At 36.0% G+C, this 22,865-nt stretch overlaps 1 protein-coding gene across 1 annotated transcript in view; it reads right to left on the reverse strand.

Annotated features, from left to right (window-relative positions):
- Positions 1 to 22,865, reverse strand: part of LOC150110236 (cilia- and flagella-associated protein 45-like) — a 168,219-nt gene that overhangs the window by 58,606 nt on the left and 86,748 nt on the right. The window contains exon 6 of the mRNA XM_090392294.1: positions 19,593 to 19,771. Within this exon, the coding sequence (XP_090248420.1) occupies positions 19,593 to 19,771 (179 nt within the window). The remainder of the gene's footprint in view (positions 1 to 19,592; positions 19,772 to 22,865) is intronic.

The following is a 22,865-nucleotide window of genomic DNA, read 5'->3' on the forward strand; positions in this document are numbered from 1 at the left end:
TCTCTCCAACTGACTCACACCAAAACCATCAGCTCTGCTAGCAGACTGCTCATGATTTCAGTTTTGTAGTTTCAGATGAAAAGATTACAAGCTGTGTATTATATTGATGGAATTGCACTTCAAAAAATTTTTAGATTTCAAGTTTAGAGTACATATTGCAAAAGTGAACAAAACAACTTAAAGAATCAGTTAGATGCTAAAGGTAGATATTTGCAAGAAGAGATAAGGAGAATATTATACCCCTTTTATAAGAGCATCTAGACTACCATGCATTGATTTGGTTGACTGGATTTCTTTGTGATATGGAAATGTTGGAAAGAATACATAGATAAGTGTCCAAATGGTGGCTGGTTTGTGAATGCTGTTTCTGAGGTCAAAGTGACAAATTGTGGGTTACAAAGTTTAGCTGATTGGCAGAAAAAGGATATGATAGAAACATATAAGTTGGTAAAAACATGATAGAAACTAAAGATGTTTTACAGAATAGAAGCTGAAGAAAATTTCCAAATGAAGACAAGAGAGAGAGAAAAAAACAAAGAGTTACCTATGGAAGTTGTTTGCAAGGCTGTAGCTATAAAGTGTGTGGATGTTCAGTTTTTTTGCTTCAAGAATGGTCAATGAGTGGAATGGTTTGCCAGAGGTTGAGGGCTTTCTTAGTGAATGAGTTTAAGGAAAAATAAAATAGGTATTGTATGAATGATGGTTAGTGTAAGTCTCCTGAAATGAACTTTGGATTTTATGGAGATTTCTGTATAATAATTAGTATTACTTCTGAGCCTCCATGGCATCTGAAGACTCATCTCAATAGGTCAGATACTCACAGACCATGGTAGCTATTATATCATGGTATATATGAGTCTTATGACTCCAGGAAGTTCAGAAAAAATAATAATATTCTGTGTTAGAGAACTTACCACCCACTTTGACAATGAATTCAACTCATTCACCGCCCACAAACAAACAAACAAAAAAAATCCTCTTTTCACTTCCTTACTCTGACCTTTGTACTGTTTCCAAGGATGAACTCTTGTTCTCACATCATCCATTATCCTCTTCTCTCACCAACTTATGTTTCAATCAGGTATGAATTTCATTACTTAGTGTAAGATCATGGCTCCAATTACCGTAGGCTGGAAGTGGCTTCTAAAAAAAGTTCCATGTTTGATCTCTAGAGTAGGGTTTCAGGACTATGCAGAAAAATAATAATAAAAATATAAACTAAATAATAAATAAATAAATAAAATTAATAAAAGTAGAAAAATCCTTAAACCTACTTGTGGATTCTTTGCATTATGGAAGCAATTTTCTGAGTTCTGAGTAATTCATTCAACTTTTGCGATATGTTCCCCTGAACTTCAGTTCCCTATCCATCCCCAGATCCCTTACTTCCTCTTCCACCTCCTGAAGCCAAGTTTCTCCAATGTGATAAACCTCATCCCATCTTCTATGGCCAAAGTGATACATAACAACACTGAAATGACATCCCTTTTCTTCATTCGAAAGCACCTGCTGATCTAAATCTTCTTCTAACAATATTATACAAGTATCATCAACAATATCACATCAGAATTTAACATCATCAACAAGAATACCTCCTCTCACATCCTGACTATATCAATGATATATAAATTAAATAGTGGTCCCAGACAAGTGTACCCCACTTTTCTAGGACCACACCTGCCATCTTTTTTCAGGAGAGTGCATCCCCATACACAACCTGCTGGCTCCTATCAGTCAACCATCCCTATAATCAAATTATCAGATTATTCATCTCCATTCTATTTGATTTCAGTGGTAACTTATCATATGGTACTCAATTAAATGATTTAGAAAAATCCAAATACATCACAGTATAAGTGTCTTCTCTATCAACACACTAGTCACTCTATTATAAAATGTAATCAAATTACTGAAGCATGACCTCTTCTCAACAAATTCAGATTATCAAGATTACCATTCTCATCAGTCCTGGTTTGCATTCTATCTCTAACACCTTCACCACTACACTTATACACAGTGGCCTATAGTTCAACACTACTGACTTGGATTTGCCCTTATGTGCAATAGCACTATTTTTCCTTCTTTCCACTCTTCTGAGACTGTTCCTGTTTTTTTTTTTTTTTAAAGTTTAAAATAGTCCAAAGATCACTGCAAGAATCATTAAAGCTTTGTCAGATACTTTGGAGAAAATGGCATGTTTGTTGGTCACAAAGCTCAAACACCAAAATACAACTGTCCTTGGACCATGGCAATAATTCAGAAAAAGGAATTTATATGAAGAAGTGGCAGAAAATGAAGGTGATACAGTCATTCACTACTAGCAGTGGTTAGCATGGATTGATTTAAGAAATTCAATACATTTCATAATCTCAAAATGATCAAAAAGAGTATAGGGAAGTTACTAAAAATCAATTTTCACTGCTGCTCACTACTATGATTGATTACGGAAAATAAAGAAAAAAAAATGAAAATATATCACAACATTATAATTAATGTTGAAGAAATAAGCTTCTTTGGGAAGTGAATAACAAATCAAACAGGCATTTCCATTGAAAAGAAGTCATCTCTGGCTTCAAAGCAGCAATGGATTAATTGCACACTACTACTGAGTGCAGGGAGGTTGCATCAGAAAGTTACATCAGGAAGTACATTGGGAGATTATAAAATTTCAGTCAGTGAACATGCTCCTGTTTGTGTATTGCTTGGCCACTGCTCACCTTTATTTGTTAAAAATGCATGTTTTTAACAAATGGTCCTCATTGCATTTCTTTCACTTCATAAATGACTAGTCAATGCAAGTTTTGACGGCAATGCTCACCTTATTTGATTGACAATCATCCCATGAACGACATGATATATGTAACAGTTCGTGACTATTTAAAATTAATAACTACTCAAAAATTACTTTTTAATGAATTTCTGGGGTGTGTAGCACACCCTAGAAACACCCTGAATATATGTTCTGGCCTATGAATGCATTCTGACACTGCTTGTCTCCCTCATATAAACCTTGAATGTGTCCCATTCAAGGTTTATATGCACTGATAACTTCTTCCTTTGCAGTTTGTGATACCATGGTATGCTACCTCAAGATGTCTGCTAAGATTACCATAATGGCCTGTTGTTCTGTAGTTCCATGTATACTCCTCTTAACCAAAAACTCCATATACTTGACCACTTGTTGATAAGACAGGTGGCCGCATTCCTTCTCAATTAAAGCCACCTCCTGAGTCAAGACCAAATGTACTCTCCTCCATCCTGTTTATGTGTCCTGAGTTAAAATTCCCTTGATGATTACTCTACCTCTAAATTTTATTTTCACCTTCTTCTCAGTCTCTGATATTATTATTATTATTATTATTGCACCATGCATGGAATAGGCAGACACATAGTGGGAGGTTCGTTCAACTGACAACACACTCATCATACTGACTCTTAAAATCTGCAACATTTCTTGCATTAACAGCACATTTCGGTAATGCATTCCATTCACTGATAATTCTCCATGTAAAAAAAAATCTATTCCTCACAACCTTTTGACTGCACACTCTAACATAAATTCAAGGAATGGCCTCTGGTTCCCCCCCCTCTCTGTATTAATCCGATAAAATCCTCTTACGAACTTAAATGTCTCTATCATATCACCTCTTTTTCTCCTATCCACTAAACTCTGCAATCCACATTTCTTCAACCTATCTCTCTCTCTCTCCATAGCCAGCATTCCAAAGTCCAGATATTGTCCTAGTCACTCGTCTCTGGACCCTCTCCAATGTTTCCACATCACACTGAAAACTAGGTGACCAGATTTGAGCACAGTAGTATAAGTGTGGTATGACCAGTGCTTTATATAGCAGCACAACCACTTCCTTATCCCTACATGCTAGAGTACTTCTTATCATAACAGCAGTATTAGCAATATGCTCTCTAAATTTCGGTCATTAGCAATATACCCTCTAAACTTTGGTCTACTGTCAACCTTCACTCCCAAATCTCTATTCTCATCCACTTATAGCAGTATGGCACTGTCAATATGGTACACAGACTTATATTTCTGCATCCAAAATGCAACACCTTGCACTTATTAATATTAAAACTACAGGTATAAAACTACTACAACTCCACTCCTTGTCTAAATCGAAAGTCTATTCAAATTTTCTTAAGGGAATTAACATCACAGTGTTACTTATAATTCTCCCAACTTTGCATCATCAGGAAACAAATGAAGATGCTCAATCAATCTACATGATATATTGTTTATAAACAAGTTAAGCAGCAGGGCCCAAGAACAGAACCCTGGGGCACATCACTGCTTACTCTTCTTTTATGAGACACTGCTCCATTATACACAATCTGCTAATATTGTTCAGAGAGCCTATCTTCAATCCATCTAACCAATATACTTATCATGTGGTAATTTATCAAATGCTTTTGCAAAGCCCAAGAATATCAGAATATTTTGCAAAGCCCTTATCTACCACACTTGTTACCCTATTATAAAACAGGAACTATCTTTCACAAACCCATGCTGACAATCATAAAGTATACTAAGTCTATCAACCCAATCTTGTATATTCTAATCCTAACCAATATCTCCTATACTTTAACAAATCCATGTTGACTCTCACAGATAACATTACCCTCATCTGCCCAATGCTGTATATGGTCCCTCACTAATTTCTCCAAGATCTTAACAACTACTGATGAAACACAAACTGGCCTATAATTTGACACTTCCGGTCTGCTAGCATTCCTTATGCAATGGCACTATCTTACCTTCTTGCCATTCCTTGGGTATCTTTCCCATAGCCAGACTTTCATTGAAAAGCCAGGTCAATAGAGCTGTTAGTTCTTTAGCACATTCTCTCAAAACCCGTGGTGAAATACCATCCAGTCCCACAGCTTTACTGGTATCCAGAGTACTCATTATCTGGAAAACACTCTCCTCTTGCACCTTTAAACCTTGAACTTTCCCCATCCCTCTAGTATTAAAACTTATTTCTCCAGGATGAAATACAGGCAGCCCTCGGTTTATGCTGCAGTTCCGTTCCTGAAAAAACAGGTGTAAACTGAATCGGCATACAACGAACCCAATTTTAATGGGAAGTATGAAGTTATGTTCCGTGCAGTCAAAAGATATGTATACGAAGTATGTGTATTATTATATTTGAAGCTTTGATAATACATACATATTTGTTAAAATAAAATTGTTAATAACGAAAACAAAACAAAATTATATACAAAAAAATATGAAACTTCGAAAAGATATTACATATTTCTATGGTTCCTGGTTTGGATCACCTGCATTTTTTTAAAAAAAAAGTATCCAGTGTTAGCTGCCTAGATTTTCTTTTTCTTTCTTTAAGCAGTTCAGTGTAAAGTCGAATAGATGCAATTACACTACTTTTTACGTTCGCACTCCGTTCCCAATTGTGGTCCATTTCACAGAGTTCATTAGTAAATGTCTTTATGCTTACAAGGATATGCTGTAAATCACCATTTTCATATCTCTCAGAGGACCTTCTTCGTTTTCTTTCAACTCCTTTGGATGTTGACTTAATTGTTCGACTAATTCTTTTAAGTCGTCATTGGAAAGCAGTTTATCATGGCTCTCTAAGACTTCTGTCACATCTTCAGCTGCAATATCGTACAATCTCACCTCTCACACAAGCTTGGTAAGATCTTCAATAACATTTTCCTCTTACTCTAATTCCTCGAAGTTGTGCATAAATGCTGGAAGAAGTTTTCACCATGCTCCTTTTAAACACTTTGCTGACACGTCATTCCAAGCTGCCTCGATGTTGTCAATGCCCTTCAAAATATCGAATGACTGCCAATAGTCTTTAATAGTTTTTCCTGAAGTGTCCAAGACTCTTACCATTTCCATAAATGTTATACGGAGGTATAACATTTATGGAAATTTGAAGATTTATGGCTTTGAACATTTATGGCTTTGAAGATTGATATAATCCCCTGATTAATCGTTGCAAAAGTGATGTTGTGTTTGGGGGGGGGGGGGGCACGTAAACAAACTTGACATCCAATGGTGTTCTTACTTCAGCAAGGTTTTGAGGATGTCCACAGGCATTATCCAAGAGAAGCAATGTCTTGACCGGCAAATCATTTTCTTTACACAAGCAAAGCATGGTAGGACAAAAATAATTTGTGTACCAATCTATAAAAACGTCTTGTGTAACCCAAGCTTTCTTGTTCCATTTCCAATAGACTGGCAGCATGGCTTTTAGACCCTTGAAGGCACGTGGTGAGGCATGTGGTGTCTGTGAATGTTACACCAACACTGGTTTAAGCTTCAAAGTTCCGGAGACATTTGCACTCAACAAAAGCGTAAGTCTATCTTTTGCAGCTTTAAAACCTGGAGCGGAACGGTCTTCACAGGAAATGAAGGTGCGTGATGGCAATTTTTTCCAGTAGAGACCAGTCTCATCAACATTAAAAATGAGATCAGGAGGATAACTTCCTTGTTCTACACAGTCTTGAAATTCTTCAGGAAAAGCAGCCGCTGCTGCAACATCTGCACTTGCCGCCTCACCACATAATTTGACACTAATGCACTTACTTACTTCGAAACTTAAATCTCATGAACCAACCTTTGCTTCCTAAAAATGTTTCTTCGCCTCCATTTGTCTTTTTAAGATCCTCAAAAATTGTTTTTGCTTACTCAGTTATAACAGCCTGCATCAGAGGAATGTTTTTCTGATTCAAGTCATCCACCCATAATGATAATAATTTTTCCATTTTTTCTTGAAGTTTACCCCTGCTATAACATACATGTTTTGCATTTAGTGCTGCTGTAGATTGTTGCGCAGACTGTTTTATTCTATCTGCATTTTTCATAATTGTAGTAACAGTCGATGGAGGTTAAGTTCATACTTCTACAGACATTAACACTTGTCTGCCCATCTTCCATTCTTCGAATCACCTCCATCTTCTTTTCAAGTGTGATTGATTTCCATGCCTTCTTAACACCAAGTTCTGCTAATTTTTCTGCACTTCTATTATCAGACATGGTATGTAATTATGCACTTTATCAATTCAAATACGTATGTATGTAAAAAAAATTAAATAGAACAATTAGGTAGATTCAACATTAAACTAGGTTTGATACATATACATCGTAGTAGCTCAGTAAACACTCAAATAATAGAGTGCCTGCTAGCATCGTTTCTCAGTCAACCACACTACAGTAAGAAAGCAAGCGCAGGCAACCGGTGTTATTGTGAATTGCCGTAAATTGAACCAGCGTAAACCTGGTTCAATTTACTCCTATAAAGTGTTCCTTGAACAACTCTACTATGTCCTCTGCATCAATCACTCTATTCCCATTTTTATACCACAATGTCATTCTTCCACAATCATTTCTCCTCATACTGGCCACATAGCTAAAAAATTCCCTAGGATTTTCTTTGGATCTTAGTGCCAATCTCTTCTCATATTCCAGTTTTGCCTTCTTCACTACACTAGTCACTCTCCTGGCCCGAGTCTCATATTCTTCATGCATCTGCTCTCCACTCCTCTCCTTATATCTCTTCCATAACCTCTTTTTCACCTGCAGTTCCTGTTTGATATTGTTTCTCATCCATGGAATACAGTTTACTATTGGTGCTAACAAATATTCCTTTGCAATTTTTCAAGCACTAATGATATCCTGGCCTTCCAATTTCACCCTCCATGGAACTGCCCCAAGTTGATATCTAAGACTATTATAATCACCTACCTTATTATTCCATATACATGTCTATTTAGCCTTCAAGTCAAAACCACATTATCACTTTCTCTCTGACTCGGGGGGGGGATATCATCTCGGTATCTCAGTTATTATCAGCTCTTCTGATACTATGACCAAATCCAAAACTCTTGAACCTGTTGTTCCCCTCTATTATATGTTGCCCAAGACATTTGTCCCTCAAGAATTTTAGAAATACAATTCCCTTATTACAACATGCATTATCCTCTTCCCAACTTGTACTGCTGTAGTTAAAATCTCCCATAAGAATCATTCTTCTTGCACTTGCCAAGCTCAACTGCCTAAACATCTGCTCCCCACCATCTGTGCTCCTTGGCTTGTAGCAACACCTCACTAATTATCCTGTCTTGCCCACTCCTACCCCACACCATATGTTTTCAAATCGATCAGTGTCACTGGCTATCGCAAGCGATGACTTACGATAAGTGTTTTCCACCACTGTGTTTTCCCTTCCTATCCTGCTGTAAAATGCTGTACCCTGCTACTTCTATTCCTGTTATTATATCATCTTCCATCAACCACATCTTAGACATCCCAATAATCCTTGGCCAAACTGAGGCTATCAGCACCACCAATTCTTCTCCTTTATTCCGGATACTCCTCGCATTAGTATAAAGAATAAAAATGTCATTGTTTCTATACCTATCATTATCCCCTCCAGACTCCATTGGACTCAGTGTTACCTGATGTCATCCCCCATTCCCCCAAGCAGCATTTCCCACAAGGGGGGGGCATACCTGATACCATCCACCCTGGGAATTCGTTTCCCTGCATTGACACACCGACTTATTAAGAGAACAGCAATCTCTCCAGATACCTACATTTCCTCATTAAAATGCAAGTAGTCTCTTTCATACAGTTCCTCTCTGTCCTCAAATGCCCTCCAAGCATCCATATATTCCAATCCTCTCTTCTGACACATTCTGGCTCTTATGCTATTCATTATTTGCTATGTTATGTTTCTATTCTCTCCTTTTCTATCATTCTCATAACTCTCTCTCTCTCTCACTCCTGCTCTGATTCACCTTGCATTCATCTCTTCCATTCACCTGATCTCATCTTTCATACTTCTCATCTCATTCGCGAGACATTTGACCTCCTCTTTCAGCTCATCTATCTCTTTCTGCAAGTTAGCTACTCTTGCTCGCCTTTCATCCTCCCGATCAAGACCATCTCCGAAAACTTCACAATCAATAAAGTGAAAAGAGCAGTTGATGAGAGAAAAGCATGCACTGCAATTTTTTTTGGATTTTGCAAAGGAATTTGACAGAGTGCCAAATGATAAGCTGATATTTAAGTTGCAGCACATGGGTTTAGATGTCGGATTAGTCAACTGTGTTCAGGATTGGCTGTCTGATAGATATCAGAGAGTTGTGTATGGTGGGGGCAATATCAAGGAGGCAGAAGGTTATTACAAGTGGAGGTCCCCACAGGGCTTAGTACTTGGACCTGTATTGTTTAACCTTTATATCAATGACGTTGTCAATGGATTGCAGTGGGATATTCAGTTGTTTGCAGATGATGTGAAGCTGGGAAGGGCTATTAGTAATAGTGCAGATGTGGCAGCCCTGCAAGAGGATTTGAATAAAGATGGGCAAATAAATGGGGAGTATTGGTTTAATGCAGCAAAATGTGAAGTCTTGAAGTTTGGGATACATCAATGGGAGGCCGCCTACTTGATTGGAAGAGCTGTACTGGAGGAAGTGGGGGGGGGGGACGAGTGATCTAGGGGTGATGATCGATAGAAAACTGAAATTCAGGGCGCATACTGAAAGGTGGTGAAGGTAACCCAGAGGGTTCCTGCAATACTGAGAAGGACGCTGACATGCAGAGATAGAAGAGTTATCATTCCGTTGTATAAGACCCTGATCAGACCACACCTAGGCTTTTGTTCTCATATTTAGTCCCCAGGATTTGAAGGGGTAAATTAACTGTGGAAAGGGTGAAGAGGTAGATAATAAAGATGGTTTTAGGACTGCACAATGTTAATTATGAGGATTGGTTGAGGGAATGCAGACTGCAGAGTTTGGTGGATAGAAGGAGAGGTGATATGATCAAGACTTTTAAATTGTTGAGTGGCAGTTACAGGGTGAACACTGGGGAGTTCTTTCACTTTGTGGAGCAGTGATGACAAGGGGGCCATCCCTGGAAAGTACGAAAGGAAGCTGTGATCAAGAATGATGAGGAGTGGTTTCTTTTGCATGGAGGCTGGTGGAACCGTGGAATGCATTGCCTGATAGAGTGGTGAGAGAAAGAACGGTCAATGAGATTAAGGAGTGGTATGATAGACTTTGTGTTTCCAAAGAAGGACCTCCCATGATGAGGCTTTTGACTGCATGCAGACCTGAATAATAATAATAATAATGATGATAATAATCTCCACCACCTTGATACAACTGCAGACTGGTCTCTAATTGGACACTTCTATCCTAGAACCATGCTTGCGAAGTGGTACTATTTTGCCTTCTTTCTGCTCTTTAGGAATTCTACACACTGCAAGATTTTCATTAAATAACCAGGTCAAGGGCACAACCAACTGTAGTGCACATTCTTTTAGAATATGTGGTGATATGTCATCCATCCCCACAGGCTTATTTACATCTAACCCAACCAACATCTGATACATCTCTGATAATTTCACTTCCAATTCTCCTAATACTTGCCTCTCTTCTATATATTGCACAGCATCATTTACAAGTATGATATATGCTGATAAAGTGCTCATTTATAATTCCACTATATCCTTTGCAGCTGTTATTCTGCTGCCATGATTATCCACCAGTGTTAATCTGCCATAATTATTCTTCCTCTTGCTTGCCACACAGTGGAAAAATTTCCTTGAGTTAACCTTGGTATGACCAGCCAATCTCCTCTCATACTGCATTTTTTCTTTCTTTACCATGCTCGTTACCTTTCTAGCCTACACTCTATACTCTTCATGGATCTGATCATCACCACCAACTATCTTGTGCCTCCTCCATAGGCTTTTCTTTTCCAGCACTGTTCATCCATTTCACTCCTACTCTATTTACTTGCTTAACCCTTGGTATGCAGTTATGCATTGCTTGTGTCAGATACTGTGAATTTCCATGCATTGTCAACATCCTTTCTGCTCAGCTCCTCTACCCAATGTACTGATGCTAACTGACTACAGAGCTTCCTATAATCTCCCACTTTATACTTCCACATATATCCATTTTTGGCAGTAACCTTTTCTTGTTTCACCACTTCCAAAACAAGTAATTAATGATCACTCTCGCCAATCAGTGGCAGTGTCAATACTTCATTAACAACCACATTTTGTGAAGTTATCAACAAATCCTAAACACTAAAACCTCTAGTTGCTTCAGTCACATGCTGCTTAAGATATTTATCTCTCAGAAATTTAACAAACTCTCTTTGTTCCCATACGCTATCCCCCCTTTGCATTCTATATTCCTGTAATTAAAGTCGGCCTGGTTGACTGAGTGGTAGCATATCCGCTCTCCAGCTAAAAGGCTGCAGGTTTGGATCCTGGATATTTGTGATTGTCTGTGAAAATACTAGTGGTGGTGGTGGTAGGCAGTAGATGGCGTTGGTGTAGTTGCAGTTCGTTGTAGTTGGTGGATTGAGTGGTGGAGACAGAGAGTTGTGGAGTAAGTGCCCTACCTCGATGAGTCTTTGGACTCCCAGTAGGTGTCACGTAATAATCAGTGCGGCTTGTGGCTTGAAATCGTGGGGATGCTGCAACTTTCAAAATATACATACACACTGTAAGTACAGTGTATATGTGTTTGGATAAAACATCAAAATTACATAAAAATTTTTAAAAAAATTAAACATGAAAAAATATTGTTTATTATCAATAAAATTATACAGTTTGGTATAATTCAAAATTACTTAAAAATAAAATATATTCTTCTTGTTTTGTTTCACGAAAAAATATTGTTTATTATCAATAAAATTATGCAGTTAGTATAATTCAAAATTACTTAAAAATAAAATCCATTCATTTAATTGTAATTAAAGGAATGGATTTACAATTTTTGGACATTACAATTAAAGGATTTAATTGTAACATCCAAATATACCATAAAGAGATGTAGTAAACATGATAAGCACTACGAACACTAGCACAAACTTCATATAAACAACAGTGGAACTGCACAACGGACAGTGCCACATTATGCTAATAGCTCGCATCTCGCTATGATATGCATATGCTTGTGCGCATAGCAATATGACATTGTGGTAAACACAGTGCTGCTAGTGTCCTTCACCCTCCTAAATGCTACAAGATGGATTTTTATTATTTTTTATACAAAATAAGAGAATTGTATAGGATTGTTGATAAAATTAAATATTACAAGCAAATGTAAATAAATTAATAAATATATTTATATATCAAGAAAAATTGGTGCTGCTGCAGTTCCACAGTGCCTATGCATGAGCCACCCCTGGTAATAATAGTAATAATAAAAAGTCTCCCATCAGGATCACCTTCTTTTTACACACCCAACATGTGCCTAAGCATTTCATAATCAGTATTCTCTACATTCCCTGGCTTATAACAGCATCCTATCAGATATACTAACCTGTTTATTTTAACTTCAGAATCTGTGTATGCACTATCAACTTCCTCACTTTGCAGATACAATTCCTCTGTAATCAATTACAGCACTCCCCATCCTCTTTTCACATTTTTATCCTTCTGGAAAATTACATATCCTTCTGATTCTATACCCAACATCGCATCCTCCTCAGACAACCAAGTTTCACTTATTCCAATTATCTATAGGCATACTGACTCAATCAATGCAACAAACTCACCTCTCTTGTTTCTAATACTCCTTATATTTGTGTACAAGCATAACAATCCCCGTGTCTTTGTGGCCATTCTACCAGCACCAACATTCTTTATTCTAGCTGCTATACCACACCTCTCTGTTCAGTCTGACCTCTCCAATTTCCATAATCCTAATTTGATTTTCATTCCTGCCTGTCTCATTTTCATCTTTATGCATTCTATTACCTTTTGCTGCTGCAACCACATCTTCAACTTCATATCCATCTTCATCCTGTCATACAATCTGTGTAGTTATGCTATCCTGCATCACAAGTAGACTCTGATCATTTACTACATTACATGACTCTGTGCATTCTCATAAAACAACAGCCTTTCTAAATGCCCAACACTAAACCCATTCAAATGGAATCCATGAACTTTAAACCATGCCAACTTTCTTTTAAATTCACTCTACAGATTTAGAAATTGAATCCCCTTTGCCTCACACAACTCAGCCATCTCACTATTCATTATCTTTGTTCTCCTTTTCAATTCACTATTGTCATATCTGAACAACATGCCTACAACATTTCCAACAACACTATTATTCTTTACTTGCTGAAGTCTCTGATAACTTCCTGAAGTCTCTATCAACATTCTTCCCCCTGCCCCCCCCAACTAAGTCATTTGTGCCCATGACTACTACTACTACTAATTTTGACACCTGGTCTTTCCTTTTCTGCAACACATCAGTTATTTGCTTTATTGTTCCACTAGGAAAGCATGTTTTGTGCACTTTATTAGTCATCACAATCACACCTTTAATGATCAAGTCCCCATACAATGATATACTACAATCTGTTGATTCTTTCTTCATCCTACTAACTTCATTCTTCTCATTCTTCAATCGATCTATTCTTTAGATGTTTAATACCCTCTTCCAGATGTTTCGTTTCACTTTTCATTTTCACTAGCTATTGTTTAAACTCTTCTACTATGATCCCTACTGTTGCTCCCATTTCTAATCACTAAATCTATCAAGACACTTTTCACATACGTTAATGCTTTCCTTTTTCTCGTTTACCCAAACAGTCTACAAATCTTTCACATTTTTCAGTGCATCCACTGCGAAAAATCCAAGGCAGAGCTAGATCTTCATACCAAAGCCATCCGAAAGAAATGTGTGTCACCAACATACATTTCTTTATGGATGTCATTTTCAGAAACAGTGCAAACAAAGAAGCAGCAAAACACAATATAAACAACAAAAAATTTCAACAACAACATTACAGAAGGACATTTGTATCCAAACTGAAAAAAATGCAGCTTTTTTATCACAATTTTGTGATAAAAAAGCTGCATTACTAATTTAAAAACACTTTTTTTTTTTTTAGCACAGCTCAAATCTACCACCACATTCACTTGCAACATTGCAACATGATGTTGTCTTGGTGGCATCTATCTCATACCAGACAGCCTTAGATGTGCTGCCTAAAATAACTGTGAGTCTAAAACAACTTAAGGATGATAAGATAAAAAAAAAAATAGAATAATTTGCACTAGGACCACATACTATGATTATGGATGTCATTTTCAACATACATTTCTTTATGGATGTCATTTTCAGAAACAGTGCAAACAAAGAAGCAGCAAAACACAATATAAACAACAAAAAATTCCAACAACAACACTACAGAAGGACATTTGTATCCAAACTGAAAAAAATGTAGCATAATTTTGTGATAAAAAAGCTGCATTACTAATTTAAAAACACTTTTTTTTTTTTTAGCACAGCTCAAATCTACCACCACATTCACTTGCAACATTAATGGCACCCTTATAATAGCATATAACTATATATGTTGTCTTGGTGGCATCTATCTCATACCAGACAGCCTTAGATGTGCTGCCTAAAATAACTGTGAGTCTAAAACAACTTAAGGATGATAAGATAAAAAAAAATAGAATAATTTACACTAGAACCACATACTATGATTATTATACAGGTATATTATTATTATTATTATTACCCCAAGACCTCATGGAGTCAAAGACCTCATCAGGGAGGTGCTTTTATCACACACACATCTCTTTCTCTCTCTCTCTCTCCTCATTCCATGCTACACCTGCAAGTTGTCTCCTGAGCTCTTCATAACATCTCCACCTTGTAGTTCCACATATACCCTTTTCTCACAGAGGTCCTCACACTGCTGGCAACCACCCAGGTAATCACATCATGGTTACTCTCACCAATTGGCAGATGATTTGACACCTCATTTATAATTACATCCTCTGATAAGATGACAAATCCAAGACCCTTAATCCTCATGTGCCCTCTGTTACATACTGTCTGAGGTGTAGTTATCCCTCAAAAACTCAAGAAACTGATTTTCTTTACTTCCAGTTGCTATCTCATCATTCCAGTATCACCATGGAGTTAGAAGACTCATCATGAGGAACCCACACTAACCATTATTCACACTATCATACCTTTGTTTACATTTATTCACTATCAAAGCAATCACAACTACCTCTGGCAATCATTCCAGTTATTTACTGCTCTCCAAGCAAAATATGTAGTATGTACACTAATATTAACCACACTCTTACTCAATTTCCCAGAGTGATTCATAGTTCTCTCTCTATACTTGTCATGTATAGAAAATTCCTTCTGTAACCATCTTATATAACCCAGTTTTATTAAGTTTCTATCACATCCCCTCCTTTCCACCTGTCAACAATTTTTGCAACATATACCTTCAATCTATCCTCATATAAAGATATTCTACAGACCTGTCACCAGCTTGGTAACTTATCTCTGGATCCTTTCCGCCATCTCCTCAACCAAAAAATGAAGTTGAGGAGATGGTGGATAACATAACCAAGATGTAACCATACCATAGTCTTATAAAGAGGAATGATACCACAGCCATAATAATACCATACCATAGTCTTATAAAAGAGGGGTATTACCAATGATTATCAGATGATCTAGTTAGGATAGAAACTCACAAAAGCAATAATAAGAAAATGTCCTATACTGCAGTGAGTTTGAGACTATCTGTGTTTCAGCTACTGGGATGATAAAATGCATCACCAAACTATTCTCATGGGTACGAAGTGATAATCATTATGGGCAGCTTAAATTAGTCAAACATTGATTGGTAGAAGCAAAATCTCATGAAAAGAATGAAGATTTACTGAGTTGATACAGGACAACGTCCTCAAGCAACATGGGAAAGAAGGAATTCAAAGTCAAAGAGGGGTAGATTTTATCATAACATCAGAACGAGTCTCAGTTAAGAATGTGACTATTTTACCACCAGTTGGTGATAGTGATCATGTCATACTTTCTTGGGAAGCAGCTATCTGTATAGGTGTTCAAATTTGGACAGGTTTCATGCTGAACTACAAAGCTTAAAATTATGGCCAGCTCAAGAGAAGAATAGTATTTTTGATCCCATGATATTAGTAATACATAGGAATCTTAGAAAAAGTGCCTGAATGTATCCCTAGGATTCAAACAACATATAGGATGGAAGTGAAATAGATGACCACTCTTATTAAGCAAGAGCTCTATAAGAAAAAGCGATAGAAGGAATATCATGAGAGTAAGACTGAGAGGATTTAAGGAATATATAAAGAGTGAGCCAGAAAAGTCCACTATCACTCTCAAATCCCTTGACTCATCAATGTCCTAAATCCAGTGCCATTAATATAATACAGAGTATGCTATCTTTTCATACTCTAGGGCAGGGTTCAGAAACTGTGTTCTACAGAACATGTGGTGTTCTGCGTTTTGCGGAAGGTGAATAAGTGTTCTGCGAGAAGTTCTCCTGGAATTTGTAATTTTAGTTTTCTAAGCATTTTTCATGAATAAATATTTTATAGTGGAAATATTCTAAGGAGAATAATATTTGTGAATATGTCGAAAAGCTCAGACCTAGAACGCCTAATAACATCTGTGTGGCAAATGTTAGTGACCAAGCCGTGTATTTTTAAATGTGGAAGTATTCATGAATAATCGTTAATTTTTCCACATAGAAACCTTTCAACATTTGGAAAAGGGAATACTACTGTTTATGACCAGTCATAAAAATTGCCTGCAAGCCGATTATAACAATGGGCAGCATATCCTCTGTTCTCAGAACTGAAGGAAATGACATCTGTGTAGCGAATGTCAGTGAACAAGCTGCATATTTTTAAACATGGAAATATTCATGAATTATCATTAATTTTCACACATTGAAATCTTTCAACATTTGAGAAAGGGAATACTGCTGTTCATGACCGATCATAAAAATTACCTGCAAGTCGATTACAACAATGGGTGGCATATCCTCTGTTCTCATAACTGAACAAAATAACGTGTGTAGCAAATGTCAGTGACCAATCAGCAAGGAAGTATAAAGAAAATTTTTCCACTGATATTGAAGATTTAGTAATACTGAATACTTTCTTCACAAGTTTGTATTGTAGGGTGAAAGTGCTTGTTTCGAAACCATAGTGCCGTGATTTTTTAAAAGTAATAGGCCTACAGATTTAAATTTTAATATGAATAAGAGACAAGGGACTTTGTTTAATTTTGGTCTTAAGAAATCTCCTATTGAAGGTGTTTGTGACCCAACAGATAGTGATTCATCCACCTCCAGCCTACAAAGCGATCTCCAGGATGTAGAAAAGGAGGGGAAAACTACCAGCACACAGGAAGAAAAAGTCTGCATTCACTTGTAAGTACATATAATAATATTATAAATTTTTGGTGATCAGAATGGGATATGTTAATGAAAATCAGCACAAATTAATTTAATGATGTTGTTGGCCTGAGGAAACTACAATATGCTACAAGATTTCATTAGTCCAGTGATTGATAACTGATTTAAACGTAATTTTATATTTGTCAACATGTCACGCCGTATACATAAGTGTACTAATACTCTTTATGATTATGCCATAATTAATTATTAATATTGCAATGTGTTAATAATTATTAATTATTAATTAATACATTACAAAATAACCAAGGTGTTCCGTGAAAATTTCAGGATTTGTGAAGTGTTCCGTCATAGGAAAAATCTGGGAAACGTTGCTCTAGGGCATAATCTTACATTTTGCAACATTACATAGACAATCATTATTCTTTCCCATACTATCAATTTATTTAAATCATTCTGAAGGTTGTCTAGATCACCTTTATCAACTATTGCCCTCCCCAGTGTTGCATTATCAGCAAACAGTCAGTACTCCCTCTTGTATCCTATATCATTAATATACAAATTAAACTGTAGTGGACTGTAGTGGCCATAATTCAGCCTGAGGCACTCCACTAACCCTCATTCTCCTGCATGCTATTCTAACATATAAAACTATCTCATGTCTGTTAGTCAGCCATCCAATATCCATGCCAACAGCTTCATATTCATTCCCATTTGCTCCAATGTATGTAATAATTTATGGCGCAGTATTCTATCAAATGTCTTGGCAAAGTATCATGGTGCTGTATCCATTATAAAATGTGTGCAAATTATTAAGGCAGGGCCAATCATTTACAAAGCCATGCTTCCCACCATTGAGCATCATATTCCTATCCATCCATTCCTGAATTCTACTTTTCACCAACTGTCCCATTACTTTAACTGCCACTCCTGAGATACTTCCTTTAGAGACAATGACAGTTCTCTTGCACATTCTTGTAACACATGGGCTAACATGCTTCAATCTCACTTGTGTATTCACATTGATGTTTTTTCAATATGATGAGTGCCTCCAGTTCATTTGCTGTAATTCTCATATCACCACCCAGATGATACACATTTGCAAAGTGATCATGTCATAAATGAACTATTTCTTCTGCTTCTGTCACTGATTAATTTTATATTTTCGTGACTCCTGCTTTATATTGCTACTCATTCGTTTACCCCCCCCCCCCCCACACACACCTAGTTTACTGTCCTGTCCCTCATTATATAATCTGATACAGCTGCCCTCAAACAAGCCCTGATCATTTCCCATGCACTAGTAACATTCTTCCTTTATAGTTTCTTATGCCATGGCACTGCTCCTAGGTATGTCATAATTAACAGCTTTATAGTTCACACATAGTCTTTTTGACCGAGAATTTTACATTTAGCAACTCTCAGAATAAGACTCTCAAACCTCTGGATTGAGAGTGGTGCTATTTGAGGTAATTATCTAGTAGTAACTGTATAAATTCAATTTCTATCTTTCCATGTACCCCTTTTCTTCCTGCAGGTTTCCATAGTTGAAGTGTCTCATAACTGGAAGAACGACGGTACGTTGTGCCCTTCGATTGGAAAAGGCCTGAGTTCGATTCTTGTCATGATGGGAGGAATCTTTATATGGACTTTTTCAATTGAAGGCGAGTTAGCCGCTCTCATACAGAGATAACAAGGTTTTTTCTCCTGGAAATTCAGATTTTTCATCCCGCATAACAGACAAATTGGTCCTTCAGAACACACGCAATTTACAGCCAAAAAATACTTGTGGCGATGGTGGTGGGTGGTAGATGGCGCTGATATAGTTGATTGGTAGTAGAGGTTCGGTAGTGGTGGAGACGGAGAGTTGTACAGTGGGTATCCTCTCGCGATGAGTCTTTGGACTCCTTGGAGGTGTCACAAATAACAATAATAATAATAATTGTTCAGTTTGCACTCATTATACTAATCTGACACTGCATGGCATTCACATCTTCTAAGCACCTCCTGGTCTATAGTAGCAGCCAACAATATATTGTGTCCTGTTAGCCTCTCCAAATATTTTTCCACACTAAACTACCTAATTAAGATACATTTCACAAGATATATGTGGGGGTGGTGGTAGTAGATGGCATTATGTGTTAATGGTAGTAGTGTGTGTAGTTGGAGATTTAAGTAAGGGAGAGGGTGAATTATTATTATTATTCTCCCTTACTTAAACCTCCTAGTGCAGGAGGTTTAAGTAAGGGAGAATAATAATAATAATAAGAATAATAATAAATCAAAAATAAATTTTATATATTTATTAAAAAAAACAGTAATTTTATTTTTCAGCAGAAATGAATCTTACTGCATGTTTTCTTCTTTTTTTTCTTTCACTTTTTCTTCTTCTTTCTGAATTGCTTCTACTCTGTCTTTTTCCATCATATCATCCAATTTCTGCTCTGCATTCTTGAATTCTTTTTTAATTAATTCCTTTTCTACCACCTGGGCATCTCTGATAGTTGTAACCTTGGCATTCAGAATTAACTGCCACAAAAGTACAGTACAATATTTTTGAAAAATATATAACTATGATATTTCCACATTTATTGAAGGAAGAAAGAAATGATATAACAATAAGTAAAAAATATCCAGAATGAATGTGCTAATATATATCAATACTTGAACTGGAAAATACCACCAGAAAACTAAAATATGGAAAGACAAATAGACAACTATTATTGTATCAATTCATAAAAAAAATAAAAATAAAATGAAACTGAATGTGCAAATTAAAGAGGAATTACTTTACTGAGTCTAACGAGTGTTCCAGGAAAGATTTATAGATGAAGGGAAAACTGATGAACAAACAAACAAAAAGTTAGCCAAACAGAAGTTGTCAAGATCATTACCCCCCCCCCCCCCAGCTCCTGTACTAGAAACAGTTAAGAAAATTTGTGAAAAATATAATAAGAATCAATTTAAGATTTTAGGTGCCCTCCCTCGATGAGTCTTAGGACTCCCTGGAGGTGTCAAATAATAATAATATATGGTATGGCACAAAAAAAAAAAAAAAAAAAAAAAAAAAAACAGTACTCAACTTTGAAAGAGTCGATAGGCTTTCATAGTTATTCAGTACTTTTTTTTTTTATTTTTGCACCGTACTGTATATCATATATAAATTGCAAATCAGCAATTAGAATTGAAGAATATAGAAGATGTTTTAATGTTAATTCAAATTACGACAAGCCTGTGGTTGCAGTTGCACCTCATATTTCTACAACATTTGTTCAGATCTGGTTCAGATAATGACGTTGTTATCAGCAAAAAGAGAATGCCTTTATGATGAGCAACAGATATCACTGTACACTTACAAATTTTGAATTGCAATAAAGAACTACTGAAATTATTACAGTATCAGAATTTGGTAAGTACATTTAATTTCAAATACTTTGTAATTTTTTAGCATAAATATTAATTTCTCATTGTGCACATTGCCAATACCTATCAGACGTAGTTATGAAACCAAAACTTAAAAAAAAACTAGAAAAAAGATTCATAATTGTAAATTATGATTATTTTTATACTATCCTTTGGTTTTGTTGGTTCTGTCTTTCATCCAACCTTATATTTGCTAGTTGTTGATTGACCCCACATTCAAACATAAAGAAATTTTTATTATACTGCGCCACTCTATGTTTGAAATCACACAATTATTGTGAAGGAATCAAACATCAAATAGTCACAACAGCAACGTGAACTTACTACAGGCCAAAATTTTCTTACTTATACATAGGGTTTCCTGCAAGATTCGTATTTTAATGAGCGGTGCAATGAAACTGAGATTAGGCAAGCACAAGAATCAAGTTAAACAAGATATTTAATTCTCTCATAAAATTATTCTTACATAAGATACAAGAACTCTATTAAGATCAATACAATTAGAAAATAATTTATGCATTCTATAAAGAATTTAAATTCTACTCAGCTGAGTATATCATTTACTGCTAGAACTTATATATAAGGCTTTCACAATTCTCATCAGTTAGGATTTCAACTTAGTTTCACTTTAAACAACATCAATATTCAGCAAAACACTTGAAATTTAATTCTTTTTAGTCTCATAGAATAATCATAAACTACAATTTTATCAAACACTTAGCTGGCATCATCAATATCTATCAGAGGATTAATAGTTCTTAAAAGGCTCAGTCTTGAATTTACATATACATTGTGAGATAACACATTCAAACACGAACTAATTCTTCAATGAAGTTTCTCACATTAGTTTCACAAGGAAATATTTTATAATATCACTCATTCAAGCTTGCCTAGATTACAGTTTACAAACTTAGCTCCAGCAAACTTAGCTCCTTTTTTACAAACTTAGCTCCAGCAACACGAAATTTGACCAAGTTCTCCGGACACAAGCAACACTACCACACGTTAGTTATAGAATAGATATTCTTACCGGTATGATCATCACAACTTGCACATTATGGAAAACTCTCACAACACTTCTAGGCACTCGATAATCTTCCACTATAGGCAACACAAAACTTATAGTATCCCTGAGTTCAATAACTTATTTGTTAAGACTGGAAAATGTATTTTCTTGCCTGTAATAACTTATCTTATGATAAATCTCGATCATATTATTATCCTTTCACCTGGGTAAATTCCTTTACAAGGTGACAGGAAACTATAAATAAATATGAGTTCAAAGTAAGATTCATTAAAATTGGAACAACTTTCCAAATCTTTGTAACGTCGTACGATCCCAGGTTAGATCACATCTCACGATCTTCCTACACTCTCTCCATTTTCCTTCTGGTTCCTTCTTCCTCTATTTCATAAATCCTCTCTCTTTTTCCCGCCCAAACCACAAAATTATCACGTGATCGCTGTACAGTTCTCAATGCTAAGGTACGCGCTATCATGAAATAACTTAGTTTTCTGACAGCAGCCAATCAAATCACATTAGCAGGGTCCGTTAGAAATACTTTCGGTTAGAAATACTTTCGCTTTCCGTAACAACAGATAAAAAGCATATATTACAGTTCACTTAGGATACATTTACAAGTTATATTAATAATTTATACAAGATAAAATAACTAAAAAAATTACAATTATTATTTCAATGAACAAATAACAGTAAGTGTTTAAATTACAATTTATTTAGAAGCAAACTTAGCTCAGGAAATGCAATTCATGTTAAATCATGAATGAAGTATTAATAAATCATAAAATTCTTCATTCACAATTTAACAGTTCTCTGTTCAAGAACAAGCACTCATAAGAAAAGACACTCATATAGGCAAACATACATTTTGAACCAGCATGTTAAAGAATGGAAAACAATGATTGGATTTTATTACCTTTCAGAAACATCCATCCTCAAGACATTTATCCTACTTATTAGAATCATGAAGTAGCTTTAGAAGTATATCATGTTTGGTTTCTAGAGCAGAGTTTCTAGATTTTTTAACTTTTTATCCACCCACCCACTGATAGCATAAAAATGTGGTATAGATTTAAAATCATTTATGGAAAGGATCTCCTCAATATTATTATTATTATTATTAACATCTGACCTCCATGGAGTCAGAGACTCATTGTGGGAGGCACACATTATTGCACA

This window comes from Typopeltis vanoorti, chromosome 1, assembly GCF_054136105.1.
Source record: "Typopeltis vanoorti isolate ZY-2024b chromosome 1, IOZ_Tvanoo_1.0, whole genome shotgun sequence".
Classification (NCBI taxonomy): Eukaryota; Metazoa; Arthropoda; class Arachnida; order Uropygi; family Thelyphonidae; genus Typopeltis; species Typopeltis vanoorti.